We start from the raw sequence: 17,504 nt of genomic DNA, 5'->3' as shown, positions 1-17,504 counted from the left end.
AGAACCGTGCACATGTGTGGCGTGGCGAGTCAAGTCATGGCATCAAAATGATCGACCGTCCGTGCGTGTGAGCGTGCGTGCGATCTTTCGGACCTGATCAGATACGATATGGTCAAAGGACGATCTGCTGAGCCAGCTCCAGTACCCTTTCAAGTCGTTTGATCCCATATCGAGCAGAGCGTTTCGTTTGTGAGATACGGAAAGAAGAGTTACCAATGCTTAAATATGGTCAAGTCACAGATAATGAAGAACAATAGCGCTGTTGGAATCGTAAATTCTGAAGCCTGTCTTGCATGTCACCACTGACTGAAGCTAGAAAAAGAAAAGGCGCTTTCTCTTCAAACCTTATTGCGCGTAGTAAATATGAGTAGATCAAAATCCGGGAGCTTTTCCTGATTTTACCATCTCCTCAGCTGCTTTTTTCAATGCCTCTTCTTGCGCAAGCTTGCTATCCTCGTCTGAATAATCCATGTTGTCGCAACAGTGTATGTCAATGTGGAATCAGCCAGCCGTCAGGTTGTCTCCGCGTGGTGTTGATCGTGTGAAATACACGGATGGAGTAGAGGTGCGATAGGGTGAAGGAATGTATGCGTGACACCAGAATGTAAAGAGCATGTGACAACTCACTGTGAGTTCCGCCAATTGCACTCAGAGCCTGTCCAAGCGCATACATCACAGTAGGTTTGCCCTATTTCAATATCCCAGCCTCAGCTTGAGCGAGGGCGTGGGGTTGGGTCACGGTGAAGTATGAGATCTGGTCCGAGACTCACTTCGAGCTGAAAATAATCGGATACTTTCCTATAATTATCAAGAAGGGGTGCTTCTTCTGCCTATCGAACGAGCCATGTCGACATCATATACCAAAAAGGCCAGCTTTACAAGGAGGAGACATCCGATAGTAGAGTAATGTATATGCAAGTGGTTCTCTCAACTTACATTTGCACCACCTGGTCCGTGGGATTTTCCTGCTTTCAAGACATAGATCAGAGCTTGAAGATCTTGCACGAGTCTCACGAGAATGTCAGCCTTGACTGTCAGCAATCAGAACTGATGATAATGTGAATATCCTCAGAGCGCATATGAGGGACCTATGAGCGGTACTAACAGTGAGACCGGTCTTCTTGGACTGGGATAATCCTTCTTTCTGGAGGAGCAAGATATGTTTGGCGATAGACTGACTATCGAGTAAAACTGATCAGAGTCAGGTTCGACGGCACAATGATAAAGTATCGTGACGAATCAGCTTACCCGATGGCAGAGGTATCAGGCTTGTTTGACCTAGACATGGTCCCAGAGCCAAGACTTACAATTGAGGTACAAAGATAAGTGATTGGTATAGTGAATAGCGCTGGAAAGAATGAAAAGAGATATCTTATTGGATAGATAGATGGATCGAGGTAAAGGGCTTGCAGCTGTTTTTTTATTTATAATCTTGTACAGTCACACTTATCCGTTTGCCCAGATCAATGACGCCTTCCGTCTTGTGATGTGATGAGAAGTGGTCAATGCGCATCACGCATATGACAGGTGATCCTTATTCGCTAATCCGCATCCCATTGCGCCCTTTCACTCGCTTCATCGCGATCACGATCGGATCCTATATCACTACATTAAATGAAGTGTCCTTCCGCTCTTTTCGGCTGCGCTACTTATTGGGCTTCTCTATTTGGTAGACCCAATTCTACAGCACGTGCAGCTAATCTCTTCTGATCTCTGAGACGGCCTGAACCAAGACTAACGGCGAGTCATGGGATTGCTTTCCTATGCATGGCTCATGCCGTGGCAATCTCCTCATCATCTTCCGTCTTGCTTCGGCTATCATGGAGCCCGGTGCATTATGACCAAGTACGTCTCAACTGACTCGCCCCTTCATTGATCTGCATCAAATACTGCACAATTCGGCTGTGCCTTCACCTGCCCTCGCCCCGCAAAATCTCAACCTCGATTGATACATGGTACATGCTACAGGATCGTGCTTGTCCAACCATCACAGACCCCTTGTACCGAGCCGTCACTTGGTACGCATCGACTAAGGTCCCTTGCCTGATTTCTCAAGTTCTTTGAGATACTCCGCCACAAGTTTCTCCAAGTTCATATGACTGTTGGCGTCTAGACCAAATGAAATGTGGTCAGCTCAGCCGATCTGAATTATTATGGAGGCCGTCGCAGAGGATAAAGTACGGAGACGCGCATTTAAGGCTCAAGTCGAGAAGGTATGATCCCACTTACTGTCCAGAACAGGAAGACCGGAGATAGCCTTCTGAAGCGCATAAGTCATAGTAGGTTTGTCCTAGTACCGCAAAGAAGTAGAGTATCAGAGTGGGTTCGTCAGCTTCACACCGAACGTTCTCAGCTGACCGAACAGAACCAGGGTATCAAATAGAAGGGGCGTGTCTGAATGCAGCAGAGGAATAAGTCATCACTAGCTTACCCCCAAATTGAAGTAATCAGATACTCTTCTATAGTTATCGAGAAGGGGGCCTTCGCCTTGCGCCTGTCAAACACTGCATCAGTTCCCCTTCCAAACGTCCAAACGCTTATTGGGAATTCGAAGCTCACTGCTGCACCCGAGCCTCCTTCGCTGGCGCTGGATTTCTCTTTGGTCAACACGTCGAGAATCCCTTTGATGTCCTACGTACCATGTCCGACCGTCTGAGTCAGTCAACAATCATACGAGCATCTCGTCTTCATCCGAGGTGCGCTCATTTCGATTAGTGTGGAAGTTGTAAGGGGAACTCACAGAATAGTCGGTCTTGTTGTCCTGGACTAAGCCTTCTTTCTGAAGAAGCAAGATATGCTTGGCGATTGACTGGCTGATGGGTGGAAGGGCATCGATGTAAGCGGCCTCGATCTATACAAAAGCGGACCTATGTATGGCAATGGCTCACCCGATAGCAGCGTAATCAGGTTGGGCGGTGGTAGACATGTTGTATTTGTGGACAGCCAGCGTGAGAAGTGTAAGTAGTATTGCGAAGGACGAATACAAATGCAGGTGCGGAATTGAGTGAGCTGACGAGATGTAGCTCGACTTATAGTTGTGAGAAGATAGCATTAGTCGTGTGAGATGAATCATAAATTCATTCACACAACTAGTATGGTAGTCGCACGGGCGACTGGGTTGTTCGCATCCGCTTGAGGTAGATCACATCTGGCGCCCCCGTCCGTTTTTTCTCCGGAGCGAAGTGTTGGACTGAAGGGTACTCAAGTCGGGCACGCGGCCATCGTCATGCAGTCAGCTCAGTGCGAGCTAAATGATTGATCGTCAGAAGGGTCCAATCAGATGATGCTGCCAGCTTAGCGCGTCTTCAAGCGGAACAAGCGGAACCGACCCATCAGTGACGTCTTCCCTGGTCAGTTCTGGTCCTGTTTTAACTCTCATACCCATGATGCATTGATTAGACACGAAGCAGATTACATTGACTCATCGCATTTTCTTCTTCGCACCACTTCTCTCCGACCCTGTCCCCGCCTCCGATTTGAGCGATCCATCAAACACCCACCCTTCGCCCCACCCACCCTTCGCGTCGCCCAATTCGAAGCCCCCCACTCCTCCCAAGCCCGTCCATATACTCTCTATTGCCCGCCTGAGCTTACCTAATATCGAGGTGGGATATCGCATCGGTACGTATTCGGTCAAGTAGAAATATATTGATCCTGCTACGAGCCCCACTAAATAGCCAGCGATGATTTGTGTAGGGGTGTGATAATGCAAATGCCATCTACGAGGGGAGTCATGCGTTTCGAAGTCAGCCTGACCGCTTGACAACTCTGATCTCAGACTGATACACCTGGCGTGTAAAAACGTTGGCGGATGGGGTTGGCAGAGTGCAAAATTCACTGCATACCTTGAATACGAAACTCCGATGGACCAGACGATCAGTCCGACTACATATACTCCATTCCTGACTTTCCGTATTATCCCCAAGGTACCTTGATCAGACTTTCTCGTTGGTGTTGTAGTTGTTGCTCTGATTGAGAGGGTCATGGCATATCCTATATCCCAAGCAACCAAGAACCCAGCCGCCTGCGAATGACTACTCGGATTTCCATATCCCGTACCTATTTCGCCATGTCCCTTGTATGGTCTATCGCCTTTAAGCGTCCTCTTCAGTATCCACGAGAGTACTTCGTTGCCCACTGATCCCAGTCCGAGGAATAATATGCTCAGACGTCGATTAAAGATGAGCAGAGTGAAATACGATACGAAGAGGAATATTGGCGAGAGCGACAAGAGCGTCAAAGGGATAGAAAGGGGATGTGTCGGATCGTACAATATATGCGTTAGTGAGAAAGATTTCAGAGGCGGTAAAGGCGGTAATAATGCTTTATTAGGATCGAGGGAGGTCATCGTGAGAGTGTGCTGAGCGCACAGATTTCGTCTCGAGATCACACAACGAGGTGAAGAGGTCTTGGCTTGGCCAAGGCAGGAAATTGGATAGGAGTTGACGCGGATGAGCACGGACCCGACTTGTCAACAAAAGCGACGATACGCCGAGATGCACATATCTGGGGTCTCCAGCATTATGATGATCCCCAACAGTCCCAGCGTGGCATTATTTGCTGGGTAGACAGCGGTTATCAATTTTCTGGTCAATTGACCGTTTACCAAATTCCGACGAAACTCCTTGTCGGCATTACGATGTGGCACTGTGATAATTTGCACTTTTCAAGCTTGCAATTTCCCTCGTGTGCTTGCTTCCCTTCTACCACAGTACCAGTTGCTTGGTTGTTGCTGCTCATCATCTTCAACGCGGTTGTCAATACCTCTATTACTTCTCTTCTTCAACCATCAAGTCAACAAGGTCTATTCAAAATGGTATGTCATGCTCCCCTTCCCCTCCCTGCACCAACGGTTTCTGCAAGTGAGAGGAACGAGAAGTGCTGATGAGATTGTCTTTATAGGGTAAAGTACGTATAGAATTCTTCTCTCAACATGGGTTGGACGAAAAATCCAATTCCAAACTAGTAAACTAGTAGCTGACGGAAGGTCTTTTCATTTGACCTGGTCGCTCTTCAACTTCACAGGGTACACCCTCTTTGTAAGTCGAAGTCCCACCTTGCTTCGTCTCTGAGAAAAGACCAAGAAGAAGGAGACTCGAGGCTGATGCGTATATTCCACGATACAGCGGTAAAAGACATTCCAAATCCCACACCCTCTGTAGACGATGTGGTAACAGGTCTTTCCACAAACAAAAGCACAGTGGGTATCGAGTCTCGCGTCGTAACGTCTCCTGTTTTCCATCGAGCTGTACGGATTACAAACTTGTCGGAGGAGACTTCAGCAGGGGAGTTTGTGCAGAAATGGAGTGAAGGAGGATATTTCCGAATCTTCCTGTGCGACACGAAATAGCGATCAAGGGGCTGTACAGCAAGAAGATTGGATTGGCGGTGTCGAGCGTCCTCATCACCAAAGACGTATTTTGACTGACATCAACCCTTTTGCTTTTCTATTTAGCCTGTGCCCAATGTGGTTACCCTGCCGCCAAGCTCAGATCCTTCAACTGGGGTTTGAAAGCTAAGCGAAGAAAGACTACGTGAGTGTCTTTTATCTCTTCATCCTTCTCCCTTGTCTTCTGGCTATGTTGCTTGTCGTGCAATGCTAGTCACATCAGATGAGAGAGCGATGGCTAATCATGGTGTAACCTTCTTGCTTTCGCCTGATCTTCGTCACTCGACGTTCAACTTGATGTCCCAATACAACTCATGAATACACAGCGGTACCGGCCGACATGCCCACCTCAAGGACGTCAACCGACGATTCAAGAACGGTTTCCGAGAAGGTGGTGCTGCCCCCAAGAAGACCAAGGCCACCTCCGAGTAAATGCACCAATAGCAGTAGCATACTTTGGGATTCGGCTTTTGGGCTAGCCAGTAGTGGGCATGATCAGGGAGCTGTGTGCATGTATTCATACCCAAAAAGCTGAATGCGCTGGACAGGCATACCTTATCGCTAAGGCGCATCATCATTGACTGGTATGCTGAGCAAGCCTGCTATCACTGATCTGCAATTGCACCATTGGCATGTGCGTTTTAGACCTCGATCTTGGTTGATCGCCCGTGCGACTTGGTCTCTGTTTAACCGCGACCAATGAGAGTGCGGCAAAACGCTTTCTGAGTCATCGCAGATCGATGGCAAGAGCAGGATACAATTAGTTGCATTGTGGTGTGACAGAGATACATCATCCCCCAAACAGAAAATACGATACGATGAACCGTGTACTGAGCTTGTCTTTGGCAAGCGCATACATGTCGAACTTTTCGACGAGTACTTCTCCAGTCTTAGAACAAGAATCTGCATTCTACCTGTACTCCTCTTTCAACCTCAGCATCTTCTCTTCCTGATCAGCTAACATCTTCATCCACCCTAAGAACAATTTCTGATTTGCTTCCCTATTCTTACCAGCATTCATAATCCTATTCCTAAACGCGCTGATCGCCTCGCTCATCGGCACACTCTCCTTCTTCAGCGATCTGAACCAATCAAGCACCTCTTGCTTCGTGATCATACCCTCGAAGGAGGGTACATCTTCCGGACCAGGCGTAGGTGTATTCGAACCTTTCTTCGATTTTTTGCCCGGTCTCGGCCCTGTCCCTGCCCCTGCTCCGGCACTCCCACTTCCACTCCCACCTGCTTCTGCCGGTGAGTTCTTCCTCTTCCCGCTCGGAGATGAATTCGCGCCTGGACCTGGGCCTGGACCTGGTGATTCTGAATCGGTCTTTCGTTTTTCCTTGCCCGTTCCCCTTGAAGAAATTCCACCAGGAGCAGGGGACGCCTCTCGAGAAGGCGCACCTGAGACTGGACTTGAACCTCTTGCAGGTGCAGGAGCTGGCGAATGACCCCTTGAAGGAGGTATAGGTGAAGTTCCTCGCATCACGGGGGAAGTCGCTCTTCCACTGATATTCTCGGGACTAGATGCTCTGCCAGATAACGGACTCCCAGCTCTGGCTCCGCCTGGTGGTCGCGGAGAGGCACCACGAGACGCAGCTCGTTGAGCAAGTAAAGCTGCGCCTGAGCCAGGTGGAGCGGTCGATGCTTTCCCAGATACAGAGACATTCGGTCTCTTGCCTGTCGGCGATGATGTCCCTCTTGACCCTGGTCCCCGAGAAGGCGGTCGAGATTCCGGATCTTGATTGTCCGTCGCTTTCCCATCTTTGTCCTTTTCTTGCTCCTTCTTTGGAGAGGTCTTACTACTGACACTCTCGGTGTCCGTTTCGTCCTACATCGGATCAGAATCACTCAATCAGAAAAAGCTCAATAGAAATGATCGGGCAATGAAGAGCGACTAACGGTATCATCATCATCAGAAAACATATCCTCTTCCTCTCCGTCCTCCTGACGCTTCTTCATTATTCGCTTCAGCTTTTTGCCCTCGTCGCTATACTTCTTCTTTTCCCCAAACAAGTCGTCATCATCTTCACCGTCTTCTTCCGCTATTTGCGGCTTGTCGCCGACATTGGCGTTCGCCAGTCTGTATTCTTTCTTCTGGGTCTCTTCCGCTTCTCTAGCTTGGTCTTCCTCATCTGCATTCCGGTAGAACGTATTGACATCGTCATCATCCTGGAAATGCTCTGTCTCGTCGAAATCCAGTTCTTCATCGATACCACCTTCAAGCCCCTGATATACAGGTCAGGTAAGCAAACCAGTCACCTACGATTGAGACAGAATCGCACACATAGCGACTTGAAAGGTTTAAAAAGCTAACACTTACTCGCTCCGGCCGCCGGCCCTCTTTGACATAATCGTCGTCGAATCTCTCTATCTTAGGCTTCCGGTCTACCGCTACCCCATTATGCTGATTCATCCTGATCTCCATCCTTCTCACCCGGTCTTCCATATCTCTCTCAGCTTTTACCCCAGTCACAATATGTTCCGGGGTCACTATATTGTTCGCTCCTTCCGGTCGAAGAGCCCATCTATCATGTATTTTATGTTTCGCTTGATGCTCAAACTAAAAATGCCAACGAGATCAGCCGAATTTTCTCTTCGAAGAGCCTCTCTCTGACCGTCCAGTCCCGGGTCGACACGAAAGGAGAGAAAGAAACATCGGGACAGGAACATACCATCTTGTTCGCTGCATCCGAGTCTAGCACTTTGAATGGTCTATCCGGCACAAACTTATAAGTTCTTCCCAGCGGGACCATCTCGAACCCTTCCGTTGTTCCATCATTTACCAGCAAGACCGTTGGCAGCGCTGATGGCTCTTGCATTCTACCGACCCAGTACTCCGGTATCGTCGGTTTTTCTTTCGGTTTATCGCTTTCCATGACCCAAGGAGAAGCTTCTTCCCTTCTCAGGCGCATGACTTCGATATCCTGATGGAACACCTCTTTCGTCCCTTTCTTCATCTTTCTTTTCCCTGGCGCTTTGCCTACTTTGCTCTGGGGATCTTCCGAGCCTTCAGGCGCTTGTCCAACGAGGGACATATCCATACCTTCCACCTCCGGTCGACGCTCTATCACAGGTTTCCCCTCTGCATCGAGTACTAATTTACCCTCGTTGTCATAGACGAATTTGCCCACTATCTTCCCGGTACTATCCATGGCGTATTTCGAAGGTTCCCTGGGCCCAGGCTTCTTCCGATTGAGAAGTATCTTCTTCGATATTTGAGCAGGATCGATATCTTTTTCATGAGTAAGTCGCATAAAGTTAAATCGGCGGCCATTGTCGGGTCCAGAAGAGAAGATCTTGATCTCCGTAATATTTGCGTTCTTCCCATTGGCGCTGTTACTCGATCCGTTACCTGGCTCAGCCTTCACAGCAGGAGCCGCAGATGATGATGAGGCGATGCCGTTGGGACGAGAAGATGAGCCGACATTGTTGTTGGTCGAACCCGACGGTCCACCTACAGGACGAGAGGGTACTCTGGATCGTCGGTCCTTGTCTTTTCGCTTTCGGAGGAATAAAGCAGCTTCGGACATCGTGACAGCTAGTCTATTTCGCTGCGTATCGAACAGGATTGAGCGCCTTGGACAATGGCGCTGATATGAATCGACTGGGAGGCGAAACTTGATGGCGAAAGTATGATTGTGTATGTAAGTAAAGAGCGATGCGGAGGAGGGAGAGGAGTTGAAGTTGCTTTCATGCGCGTAATGACCGGCACAATGCGGAGATCGATAGCTACTCCGACACGCCACCCGAGTGGCCTTGCCCAGAACCCATCAACAATCAACCGCATTCCATCCATCCATTCTTTCATCTCTTTCTCTCTAAGGCATAGTATTCGGTAAAAGTAGTGATTCCACATCCAGAAAAGATGGCAAGCAACCTAGATTCAGTGCTCAAGAAGAATGCGAACGATCTGGCGAAGGAATTAGAGGTGAGTAAATCCTTGGGACGACTTCCCCCCATTAGGCTGTGTCTGCTTTTCCGCGTCGTGTGCTAATCTCAAATGACATATCCAGGTGGAAAGGATAATAAAGGCATTCAAATTGAAGTAAGTCGTTTTCACCATCGTCAGGATGATTATACTTAGCTGATTTGTTCTTCGATAGCCCATATGACATTCTCGATCTACCCATAACGGCCACTGAAGCTGAGATAAAGAAACAATATCGTAAGAAATCTTTACTGATTCATCCAGATAAGTTCAAGCATGAAAAAGGTTTGGAGGTGAGTATAGTTTCTATTGAGTGCTAATAATCGTGTTTGATGTTGGAACTCAGTGCTGACATGCCATATGTTATCCCCTGTTTGCGGTGGCAATCATAGGCATTTGATTATCTTAAAAAGGTCAGTTCCTTTTCGTTCTCGGCCACGTCGAAGGAGAGCAAGAACTGACTTGACAGGTACTCGATGCGACGATGGCAGGCTGAAGACCATCTCTCTGACCCTGCGAAACGAAAAGACATTGACATGATTATGACTCACGCCCGCACACAAGTACTGAAATCGTGAGTGCGCGTCTCATCCGCATTGTCCGTGGCCAGCCAGTATTCTAAGGGTGAAGTATCGGGAAGCTGACTCGCTCATTTTCATTATCAGTATACTTGGTAGTGGCTACTCGACGAATGTTCCGGATGATGATCCCAGATTGTCAAACCTCACACCTCCGCTAGAACAGCAAGTCCGAGCGAAAGGTCGAGAGATCTTGGTCGAAGACGAGTTGGCAAGGCGCAGGTGAGCTGGTCCATCACTTTGTCGAATAATCCCAGCTGACCGAATGTCTTCCATAGGAAAACAAAGTTGACATACGCCAACGAAGGTGCCGAAAAAGCGAAACAAGAAGCTGAAGTCGCAGCTAGGAAGAGGAAGGTTGAGGATCAAGCTAAATGGGAAGGTGAGTTGACACCTTTTCTTGTCATATCCTCAACATTGCTTTGTACCTGTCCTTCGGGATACGGCGATGGTATCTTACGATATATTACTCGCACAGGGATTAAGGTATCATCTGAAAGCAAGAGCCATCAATGGATCGAACACCTCTTTCCTCTTTCCCATTGTTAATTGTATTTTTTGGTGAGCAAACCTGCTGACACGTGACTTGTCTTTTCGTTTGTTTGGTTCTCGCAGAACGAAGAGAAGAACGTATATCCGATTGGAGAAGTTTCAGCAATAAGAAAGCCAAGAAAGGCAAGAAGAACACCCATGTTCTCGGCTAGACTCGACAAGGAGCTCGGCGAGTGTAGTCGTGTCATCATTGCCCTGTTCGTGCAGTGTAGAAATCCTCTGATTCATCTGTCAGCTTCTGTCTGCTCGACCCAAAACCCTATCCGTATCGAGGGGACAAATTTTATGCCATTTATGTAATTGTACGTTCTTCGCCTTCGCCCCCCTGCTTCGTGTCATACTGTTGTTCTCGTATCGCGTCTAGACATCTATGCATCAATTATGATTATCTACGTGTGCCTGATTTGTATGAGGTCGTCAGGATTCGTATGTGCTCGTTACTTGGTACTTCCAATTGCGGGATAATAGAGTGCAGGCAGTTCAAGTGATCCCATGTCATCCACGACCAAGTCCTACCGCCTTACCGACGTGCAGAATCTTGATAACCTGATCGGGGGTAACGAACCATCCGTAACCCTTATCGCCAGATTTGCCAGATATTCCAGAGATGGGATATTTAAATCTTCCTATGAAGGTATGTTTCCCCGAGAAGACATGCAGGTGAAGATGCGGCACAGACGAGAAAGGCGGTATGTGGAAACCCGTCTTCGGGGGTGGGTTCGAAGGCACAAGCGTGGATGCTAAGTCGGTCATTGCATTCACTGTAGACACGTCACAAGACATAACATCAGCTGAGAACAACCCATCGACATGTGTATGTACGGGTCGAGGAGGAATCGCTAATGTATGAGCAAGGTATTCGGTATCTGGTCAACTCACATAACGGTATATGTTCCCTTCTCAGTTCTTTCACAGATGAAACTAGGTGTCGTCGAGGGATGATCAGCAGATGTACCTTGGCACGAGGCGTCCTATCGTGGAACGCTATCAACTCTTCGTCCTAGAAAACGAAGGAACGTCAACAAGGCATAACTGCTCCAGCCAACATGCTCTATCACTTAGGCCCATTTCAGTCTTATTGTCCTGCCGAGTGACATCCTCTTTCAATGAACTTCGGACGCACCTCGTAGACTATATTGAATCCTTTCTCTTTAGATACATTGCAGAAGATACACCCCCCACCGCTTAACGGGGCCAACGAGTCTTCGTCTCCTAAGGTTTTCCGAGAAGGGAAACAGGACAAGAAAGTTGGCATGATCTGTCTTGCTCCATCCTTGACGCTACTGCCGGAGATATGAGAGACAATGAGCCGGGGTAACGGTAGTCCTACGTTGAAGCCGAAGTCAAATAAGACAAGTCATAGTTTTCGCAAGCCTGAATTTCAGTCTACTCGAGTACATCTTGAGCTATGAATACGCTTGGGCTTTCAGGAACCATCTTTCCGCAGCTTCAATGATCCGATCGCGCATGTCCGGCTTTTGCTCGTTATACCGTCATACACCGACACTTGAGTTACCGAAACTTCGAATTCGAGATATCGTAATATGAGGTATGTATGGGGGTATGATTCAAGCTCACTTAGCTGAGCGACATTCGTATCGCGATGGAGTGGGATGCACGTAATTCTGTCATTGTTTCTCCATTTCGCGGTGGTCTTGCGTTCCATATCTCCGCTTTGAGACGTTGCTCGAAGGGTGTATCGAGGTCGTAGCTGAAATAGTTCGAGAAGAAGCAGTCAGTTCTACGAAGCCATGTCCGAGGCATATTATCGACAGATGCACAAGCATCGTCCGTTCAAAGGTGCGTCCCGAGTTCACCTGTATTGGATTCGTACTATTGGCAGAGCGAAAGCCCTCTGCCTCACCTTGTCAGATGTAAGCTGACTATGACGACAACCTTCTCCCTTTGCCCAATCTCATTCACTTGAACAGATGTCGAAGCTGAACGACCCGATTTCGAGACATCGTACGAGCCGCACTTCACCAAAGTCGCTGAACCGGATTTCAAGCCTGGACAGGGACTTAACAGTCTGGTAAGTCTTCAGACAACAAACCTCGGGCGTATCCTCGTCCCTCAACAATCATCTTCATCGCCTTGCCCATCATTCTGACAACATTTATCGAGATCGACTTCGTCTAAAAGACCTTGTGGAGGGAGTGAAACTGAATGGGATCGCTTTGCCGTAGCCATATTCGAAAGAGCATGAAGCCTCCCAAGGGGCATTCAGGAGTATTACACCGGAGCAGGAGAACAAATCGGACATCTACAAGGCAAGTCAAGTCACCTGCACACTCATTTCTCACGATGCGACGCGGCGTGTGCTGGAGCTGACTGTGCGATTGTGTTGGTTCATGTAGTTGATGATTTCCGGGGTTGTGAGTGGACTCAAAGACTCAATAACAACACTCTAGCTGTCCACAAACAAATAGATGTCTACATGTCTCGAAAGACTCGAGTTGATGAGTTCCTCTTGTTCAACCGTAGACCCCAAGACCTGTGGCATTCGTATCTACTCTAGGCGAAGATGGCCATGCCAACGTAAGTGAATGATACTGATCCTTTTTTTCTCATGCGCCCCGCTCTAAGACATGGAATCAATTGACCTGATGTGCGCTATGAACGATGATGGACCAGCTCGCACCTATCTCCTATTTCAACGTCGTCGCACACAACCCACCCACGTTGATGATCAGCGTCGCAGGCGGTAAACATCCAGACGGATGGAAAGGTGAGTGGCGGTATAGTCATAGGGACAACTACAGACATATCATCCATCGCCTTGTCCTGCCCCTACTGTGATAGAAGAGGCTTGAACTCTGATCCAGCATTTAGATCAAGAAGACTGGACTGCGGTGTCTCAACGGAAGCTGACAAACTGACTGACTGTCCTCGATATATACTTTGAATAGATACCAACCACAACATCCTAAATACCAAAGAATTCTGCGTGTCCATCATCTCGGAGACCTTCCTCGAAGCTTCGAATTACACAGCTATCGATTCACCACCCGAGGTCGACGAATGGGCCCTATCAGGATTAACTCAACGATCTTCAGAGTAAGTCTCCCTTTGATTCGCCCTACTATATCTCGGCTTGGACTGGCCTGTCTTGCCCTATCATCCCGATTTAATTTGATTTGATCAGACTCGCATTCCCCTTCCTCGAATGCTTATGATGTACTTTATGGGGATTGATAGAACCATCAAACCTCCGCATGTTGCCGAATCGGCATTTTCGATGGAATGTACCCTTTCCCATTCGCACGAATTGATAGGCGATGAAGGCAAACCCACACATACTGTTATCTTGGGCCGTATCGGGCGATTCCAAGTCGTAAGTTCAACGTCCCCAGTCCCTAGTCTCTGCATCCTCTTTATCCAACCCCATGCAGGCCACCTCATCCCGACCAACATCACACATGCTGCATGTCGCCAATAACAGGGGTTGCATGATCGAAAGAACACATAGCTGAAGAAGGATGTAAATCACGATAGCGAGAGAACTTCTTAGATCCCAATGACCCATTCAGGATCATGGCTGAGAAATTAAAGCCGATCGGAAGGTTGGGCGGTATATCTTACGCTAGAATAAATCAGTGAGTCGACCTCTGCGGATAATCCGTTTTTACTTAGTTATTACACGCGGGCATCGTCAGGTGACTAACGTGCTCTGTTGCATAGGCTCGTCGAAGTACCTCGACCTGTATGGGACCAAGTGAAAGATACCTCTGAAATCAAAGATGCCTTGCAGAAAGGTGCGAAGAAGGAATAAACCACTAAAAGCCCAGAGGAATAGACTACTAGAGTAAGTTACTAGAATATTAGACGAAGGCAAAAAGATCGGAGTGGATAGCAATGTGAAAATGTCAGACCGCTTGTTAAACGCTTATGAACCAGGGCAACGGACGGTATCGGACTCTTGCTTTCTCAGCGTTACGTATATGCATCGAGATGGCCAGATTCAACGTGATATATATATACAACAGGGAATTGAGCGGCATCGGAGAACTGAAATAGTCGATATTCAGATGGAATGAAACGACTTAATCTCTTCTTCGAGAAGGACCGAATCGAGTCTGTGTACAATTGCGTGCAATCAACCAAGCCAAGATTTGAGACATTAGCCCAACTTCCTTCGCCAAGGCTGATGATACCGGCTTTGGAGAGGTGTAGAAGATGACGTACCAGAGATACTTCTCGGACAGTGTACTTCTGCAACAACTGCTTGTAGTTCACCTTGAACGGGTCCAATGATCCATTGTCCAGCTGCAAATTGGCCTCGAAGGACTTGAGAGCAGGTATAGTCACATAAACAGCGATGACCGTCTATACCGGACAAAGTCAGCATGTTCAGATGACGATATGGACGAACGAGGCCAATGAGCTGGGTGTATCTGACAGATAACGGCGTGACGTTTGCAATTGCATTTGGGTTTGCGAAAAAAATGCGTGAAGTAAATGAGACAAAATGACTTGCCTTTTGCACCAAAGCGTTTACTCGCATTATAGTATTTATCCATTTCCAACTCAATCTCTCATCGTACCAATCTTCGTTCCCATATGGGGACGTCTGCTTCTCCGCGGGATCTTCGTAGACTGGTATGACTACACATGCGAATCTGATGTACCGTATAGTAGGTGAGCTTGTGGAGTGTTGCACCTTTGTTGAAAACAAAGCGAGGATCGCTCGTTGTGGACCAAATTGGACTCACGCAGAATGACTGAAAGCTGGGCCTCGTCTGTACAGTAACCAATCGCAGCAGAACTTAATCCCGTCCTTCACGACCCATCCGAGGGATCTGAAATGGTGATATGCGATATACGATACCAACAAGGGATCGTCGGGTAGCATTCGAAAAGGAGTCGGAGCCGATAACGTAGTTGCGGAGATGGATGGAGTGGTGGGAGGGGTGAGAAGAAGAGAAAGAAGGGATGGCCCGTTGGGCACGTATGTTTGCTAGATTTTGTAGCACAAAGATGAGCGTCTTTTCACATCGTCCCTCAGACCAACGACAACCAAATTCAAGTCGAGATCCAGATGACTCACGGTGGCAGGATCGAACACTCTCAAAACGCCCAATCCAAGCGACAGGAATAATGCTTCTTCCAAACTCAGCTGCAAATGCTCCACGTCTTCCACTAGAGACTCATCGAAGAGGTCTGGCTCTTCCTCGTCTTCATCCTCGTCTTGCTTGGGTGCTGACGTATTTACGGGCACGGGCGCCGAGGGTTGAGCGACATTTGAAGGCGGACCATTCTGTTCGCTGCTAAACGGCTGTTGTGATTGTACTTGAGGTTGAGGAGGACGTCGTCTGAAAGCCTTCTTCCCTCTATTCCTATTCGAGTCCGGTCTAGTAGGTCTTACCAAGAAAGTCTGCGGGGTCAGGTTCATAGGATCGATCACCGTGTCTTCCGTAGTACCTGTACCTGCAGTTGTAGTTGTAGTTGCTGTTGAGGTGGAAGGCGTGGGTGAATCCGGACGAGGTTGATCATCTATCTCTGTATTTAGATCATCTTCCTCCTCTTGTTCACCTTCTTCATCTTGAAGGGTGTTCTGGAATGATGGCGAAGGCGAACCACTCATGGATGTTGAGGCTGAGGCTGAGGCTTTAACGGAAGAAGTGAGCATTGCTTCGGCTTGTTTCGCAGCATCTAGCATAGCTGCCGCTCTGTCAATCTTGAATTGTTTTCGGGCTTGTCGTCTCGCTTCTCGCATCTGTTCCGCCGCCAGAGCTGTATTCCCCAACAAGCAGAGCGAAGTAAAAACATTATCAGCATTATCGACTCAGAGAAACCAGCACCAAGGTACTCTAGCGAGGATCCTGCAGTATGCGGAACGGGTGTTCGGCGGATGAGTCAGAAATAAAGAAGAAGAAGGTAAGAGTCATCATTCCTCTCATTTTTGAGAAGTGAGACTGTTGAGCTTGTAAAGTTTAATCATCATGAGTGTAGTGTGAGGCGGAGAGGAAGGGACGGAGGGAGTCGAGGCGAGGGGATGAGACAAGGGGAGGCATGTAGGCGGAAGAGGGAAGGGGAGGGGTGAAAGTAGTATCTGTGATAACAGTGATGGCAGCGAGGCATGTTACGGAAGGGAAGGATCACCTCCCATCGATGCCAGATCTTCATCGCCAAAATCTTATCTGACGATGACCAGGCGCCCAGACATGTTGTGTAAACTTCACTCACTGGCTCCTCCTTTCAATAATGCCACCCTCCTTTCCTTCCAAGACGGCTCACTCCTACTCAAACTCCCCTTCCCGAAGAATCCCCTATTGAACAAGATAGCCTTGGACCGTTCATCTTCTATCCAGACAGAACGAGTTATCGGATCGAAAGTCCCTATACATTCCGGTACTTCGATTCGGCGTGATGCGGTTACAGATCCAGATCCGGAGAACGAAGGTATATAAGAGGATAATACCGATTGGACTCCATTTCCACTTCCAGATCCAGAGATCGACTTGGACGCTGAGGCTGATCCCCGACTGGGTGCCGATGATGATGAAGACGACGCGGAAGAATGAGGGACGTTGAATAAGATAGGTAAGGGATTAGCGTATCTTCTTTGATTCGCTTGATTCCTAGCTCGAGCTGCGTTTTTCCCACTTTGGTTGTTGGTGTTACTGTTGCTATTGCTATTGCTACCGGATGAAGTCGCAAGTGTAGGTTGCGATTGAGCCGTCGATATGGACGTGCTCATCTTGAAGGGAGCGACCTTCAATGGCTTGAGTTAAGCTCGTCTGGTTTCAATGATAGATTAGAGATGAACAGAAAAGAAGAGTGCACAATCATTCGAAACCGTCTCGTCATTTGGTTGCAGATAAATTTCGGAATTCGTTTCGAGTGATTCGTGTGGAGGTCAAAGTCCCCTATCAACAGCAAACGAATGACAACGGCTTGCCTGCTCTTGAGACTGACTTTCGTTATTCTGATCACCTTAATGGCTATATGCACATGCACGAATCGATGCAACCCGAAATCATCCCTGATCACCCACCTGCCATTGCAATCAAAAGATGCATGTAGATTACTATCACTATTACTATTCCTTTCTTTC

General features: G+C 48.0%; 9 protein-coding genes across 9 annotated transcripts; 3 read left to right on the top strand and 6 right to left on the bottom strand.

Annotated features, from left to right (window-relative positions):
• Positions 1-372: 372 nt before the first annotated feature.
• Positions 373-1,286, bottom strand: I303_103137 (uncharacterized protein; the record flags this gene model as incomplete). Its single annotated transcript, XM_018406481.1, has 6 exons — positions 373-458; positions 628-688; positions 771-830; positions 937-1,026; positions 1,106-1,178; positions 1,249-1,286. 6 exons carry the CDS (start codon positions 1,284-1,286, stop codon positions 373-375), a joined length of 408 nt encoding a protein of 135 aa, XP_018264975.1.
• A 743-nt stretch (positions 1,287-2,029) lies between these two features.
• I303_103136 (uncharacterized protein) lies at positions 2,030-2,926 on the bottom strand (the record flags this gene model as incomplete). The annotated part of the gene is made up of 6 exons (XM_018406480.1): positions 2,030-2,109; positions 2,230-2,290; positions 2,432-2,494; positions 2,560-2,631; positions 2,741-2,813; positions 2,889-2,926. 6 exons carry the CDS (start codon positions 2,924-2,926, stop codon positions 2,030-2,032), a joined length of 387 nt encoding a protein of 128 aa, XP_018264974.1.
• Positions 2,927-3,421: 495 nt separating this feature from the next.
• I303_103135 (uncharacterized protein) lies at positions 3,422-4,348 on the bottom strand (the record flags this gene model as incomplete). Its single annotated transcript, XM_018406479.1, has 2 exons — positions 3,422-3,719; positions 3,846-4,348. The coding sequence occupies 2 exons, from the start codon at positions 4,346-4,348 to the stop codon at positions 3,422-3,424; spliced, it is 801 nt and encodes a 266-aa protein (XP_018264973.1).
• A 465-nt stretch (positions 4,349-4,813) lies between these two features.
• I303_103134 (60S ribosomal protein eL37) lies at positions 4,814-5,821 on the top strand (the record flags this gene model as incomplete). Its single annotated transcript, XM_018406478.1, has 6 exons — positions 4,814-4,816; positions 4,903-4,965; positions 5,026-5,039; positions 5,127-5,200; positions 5,456-5,534; positions 5,716-5,821. The coding sequence occupies 6 exons, from the start codon at positions 4,814-4,816 to the stop codon at positions 5,819-5,821; spliced, it is 339 nt and encodes a 112-aa protein (XP_018264972.1).
• A 478-nt stretch (positions 5,822-6,299) lies between these two features.
• On the bottom strand, positions 6,300-8,919 carry I303_103133 (uncharacterized protein; the record flags this gene model as incomplete). Its single annotated transcript, XM_065968704.1, has 5 exons — positions 6,300-6,586; positions 6,629-7,217; positions 7,289-7,615; positions 7,710-7,949; positions 8,062-8,919. 5 exons carry the CDS (start codon positions 8,917-8,919, stop codon positions 6,300-6,302), a joined length of 2,301 nt encoding a protein of 766 aa, XP_065824776.1.
• A 335-nt stretch (positions 8,920-9,254) lies between these two features.
• Positions 9,255-10,599, top strand: I303_103132 (uncharacterized protein; the record flags this gene model as incomplete). Its single annotated transcript, XM_018406476.1, has 8 exons — positions 9,255-9,317; positions 9,403-9,434; positions 9,493-9,610; positions 9,710-9,730; positions 9,809-9,891; positions 9,983-10,117; positions 10,174-10,277; positions 10,511-10,599. 8 exons carry the CDS (start codon positions 9,255-9,257, stop codon positions 10,597-10,599), a joined length of 645 nt encoding a protein of 214 aa, XP_018264970.1.
• A 343-nt stretch (positions 10,600-10,942) lies between these two features.
• I303_103131 (uncharacterized protein) lies at positions 10,943-11,702 on the bottom strand (the record flags this gene model as incomplete). Its single annotated transcript, XM_018406475.1, has 3 exons — positions 10,943-11,208; positions 11,327-11,447; positions 11,571-11,702. The coding sequence occupies 3 exons, from the start codon at positions 11,700-11,702 to the stop codon at positions 10,943-10,945; spliced, it is 519 nt and encodes a 172-aa protein (XP_018264969.1).
• Positions 11,703-12,222: 520 nt separating this feature from the next.
• Positions 12,223-14,219, top strand: I303_103130 (uncharacterized protein; the record flags this gene model as incomplete). Its single annotated transcript, XM_065968703.1, has 10 exons — positions 12,223-12,247; positions 12,379-12,479; positions 12,634-12,717; positions 12,805-12,822; positions 12,932-12,985; positions 13,082-13,175; positions 13,357-13,504; positions 13,646-13,781; positions 13,943-14,043; positions 14,129-14,219. 10 exons carry the CDS (start codon positions 12,223-12,225, stop codon positions 14,217-14,219), a joined length of 852 nt encoding a protein of 283 aa, XP_065824775.1.
• A 271-nt stretch (positions 14,220-14,490) lies between these two features.
• I303_103129 (uncharacterized protein) lies at positions 14,491-17,147 on the bottom strand (the record flags this gene model as incomplete). Its single annotated transcript, XM_065968702.1, has 6 exons — positions 14,491-14,523; positions 14,633-14,773; positions 14,925-15,066; positions 15,160-15,404; positions 15,495-16,180; positions 16,634-17,147. The coding sequence occupies 6 exons, from the start codon at positions 17,145-17,147 to the stop codon at positions 14,491-14,493; spliced, it is 1,761 nt and encodes a 586-aa protein (XP_065824774.1).
• Positions 17,148-17,504: the final 357 nt, after the last annotated feature.

This window comes from Kwoniella dejecticola, chromosome 3 (assembly GCF_000512565.2).
Source record: "Kwoniella dejecticola CBS 10117 chromosome 3, complete sequence".
NCBI lineage: Eukaryota > Fungi > Basidiomycota > Tremellomycetes > Tremellales > Cryptococcaceae > Kwoniella > Kwoniella dejecticola.
Note: the sequence above shows the minus strand (reverse complement) of the source record. Positions and strands in the feature narration are given on the sequence as shown.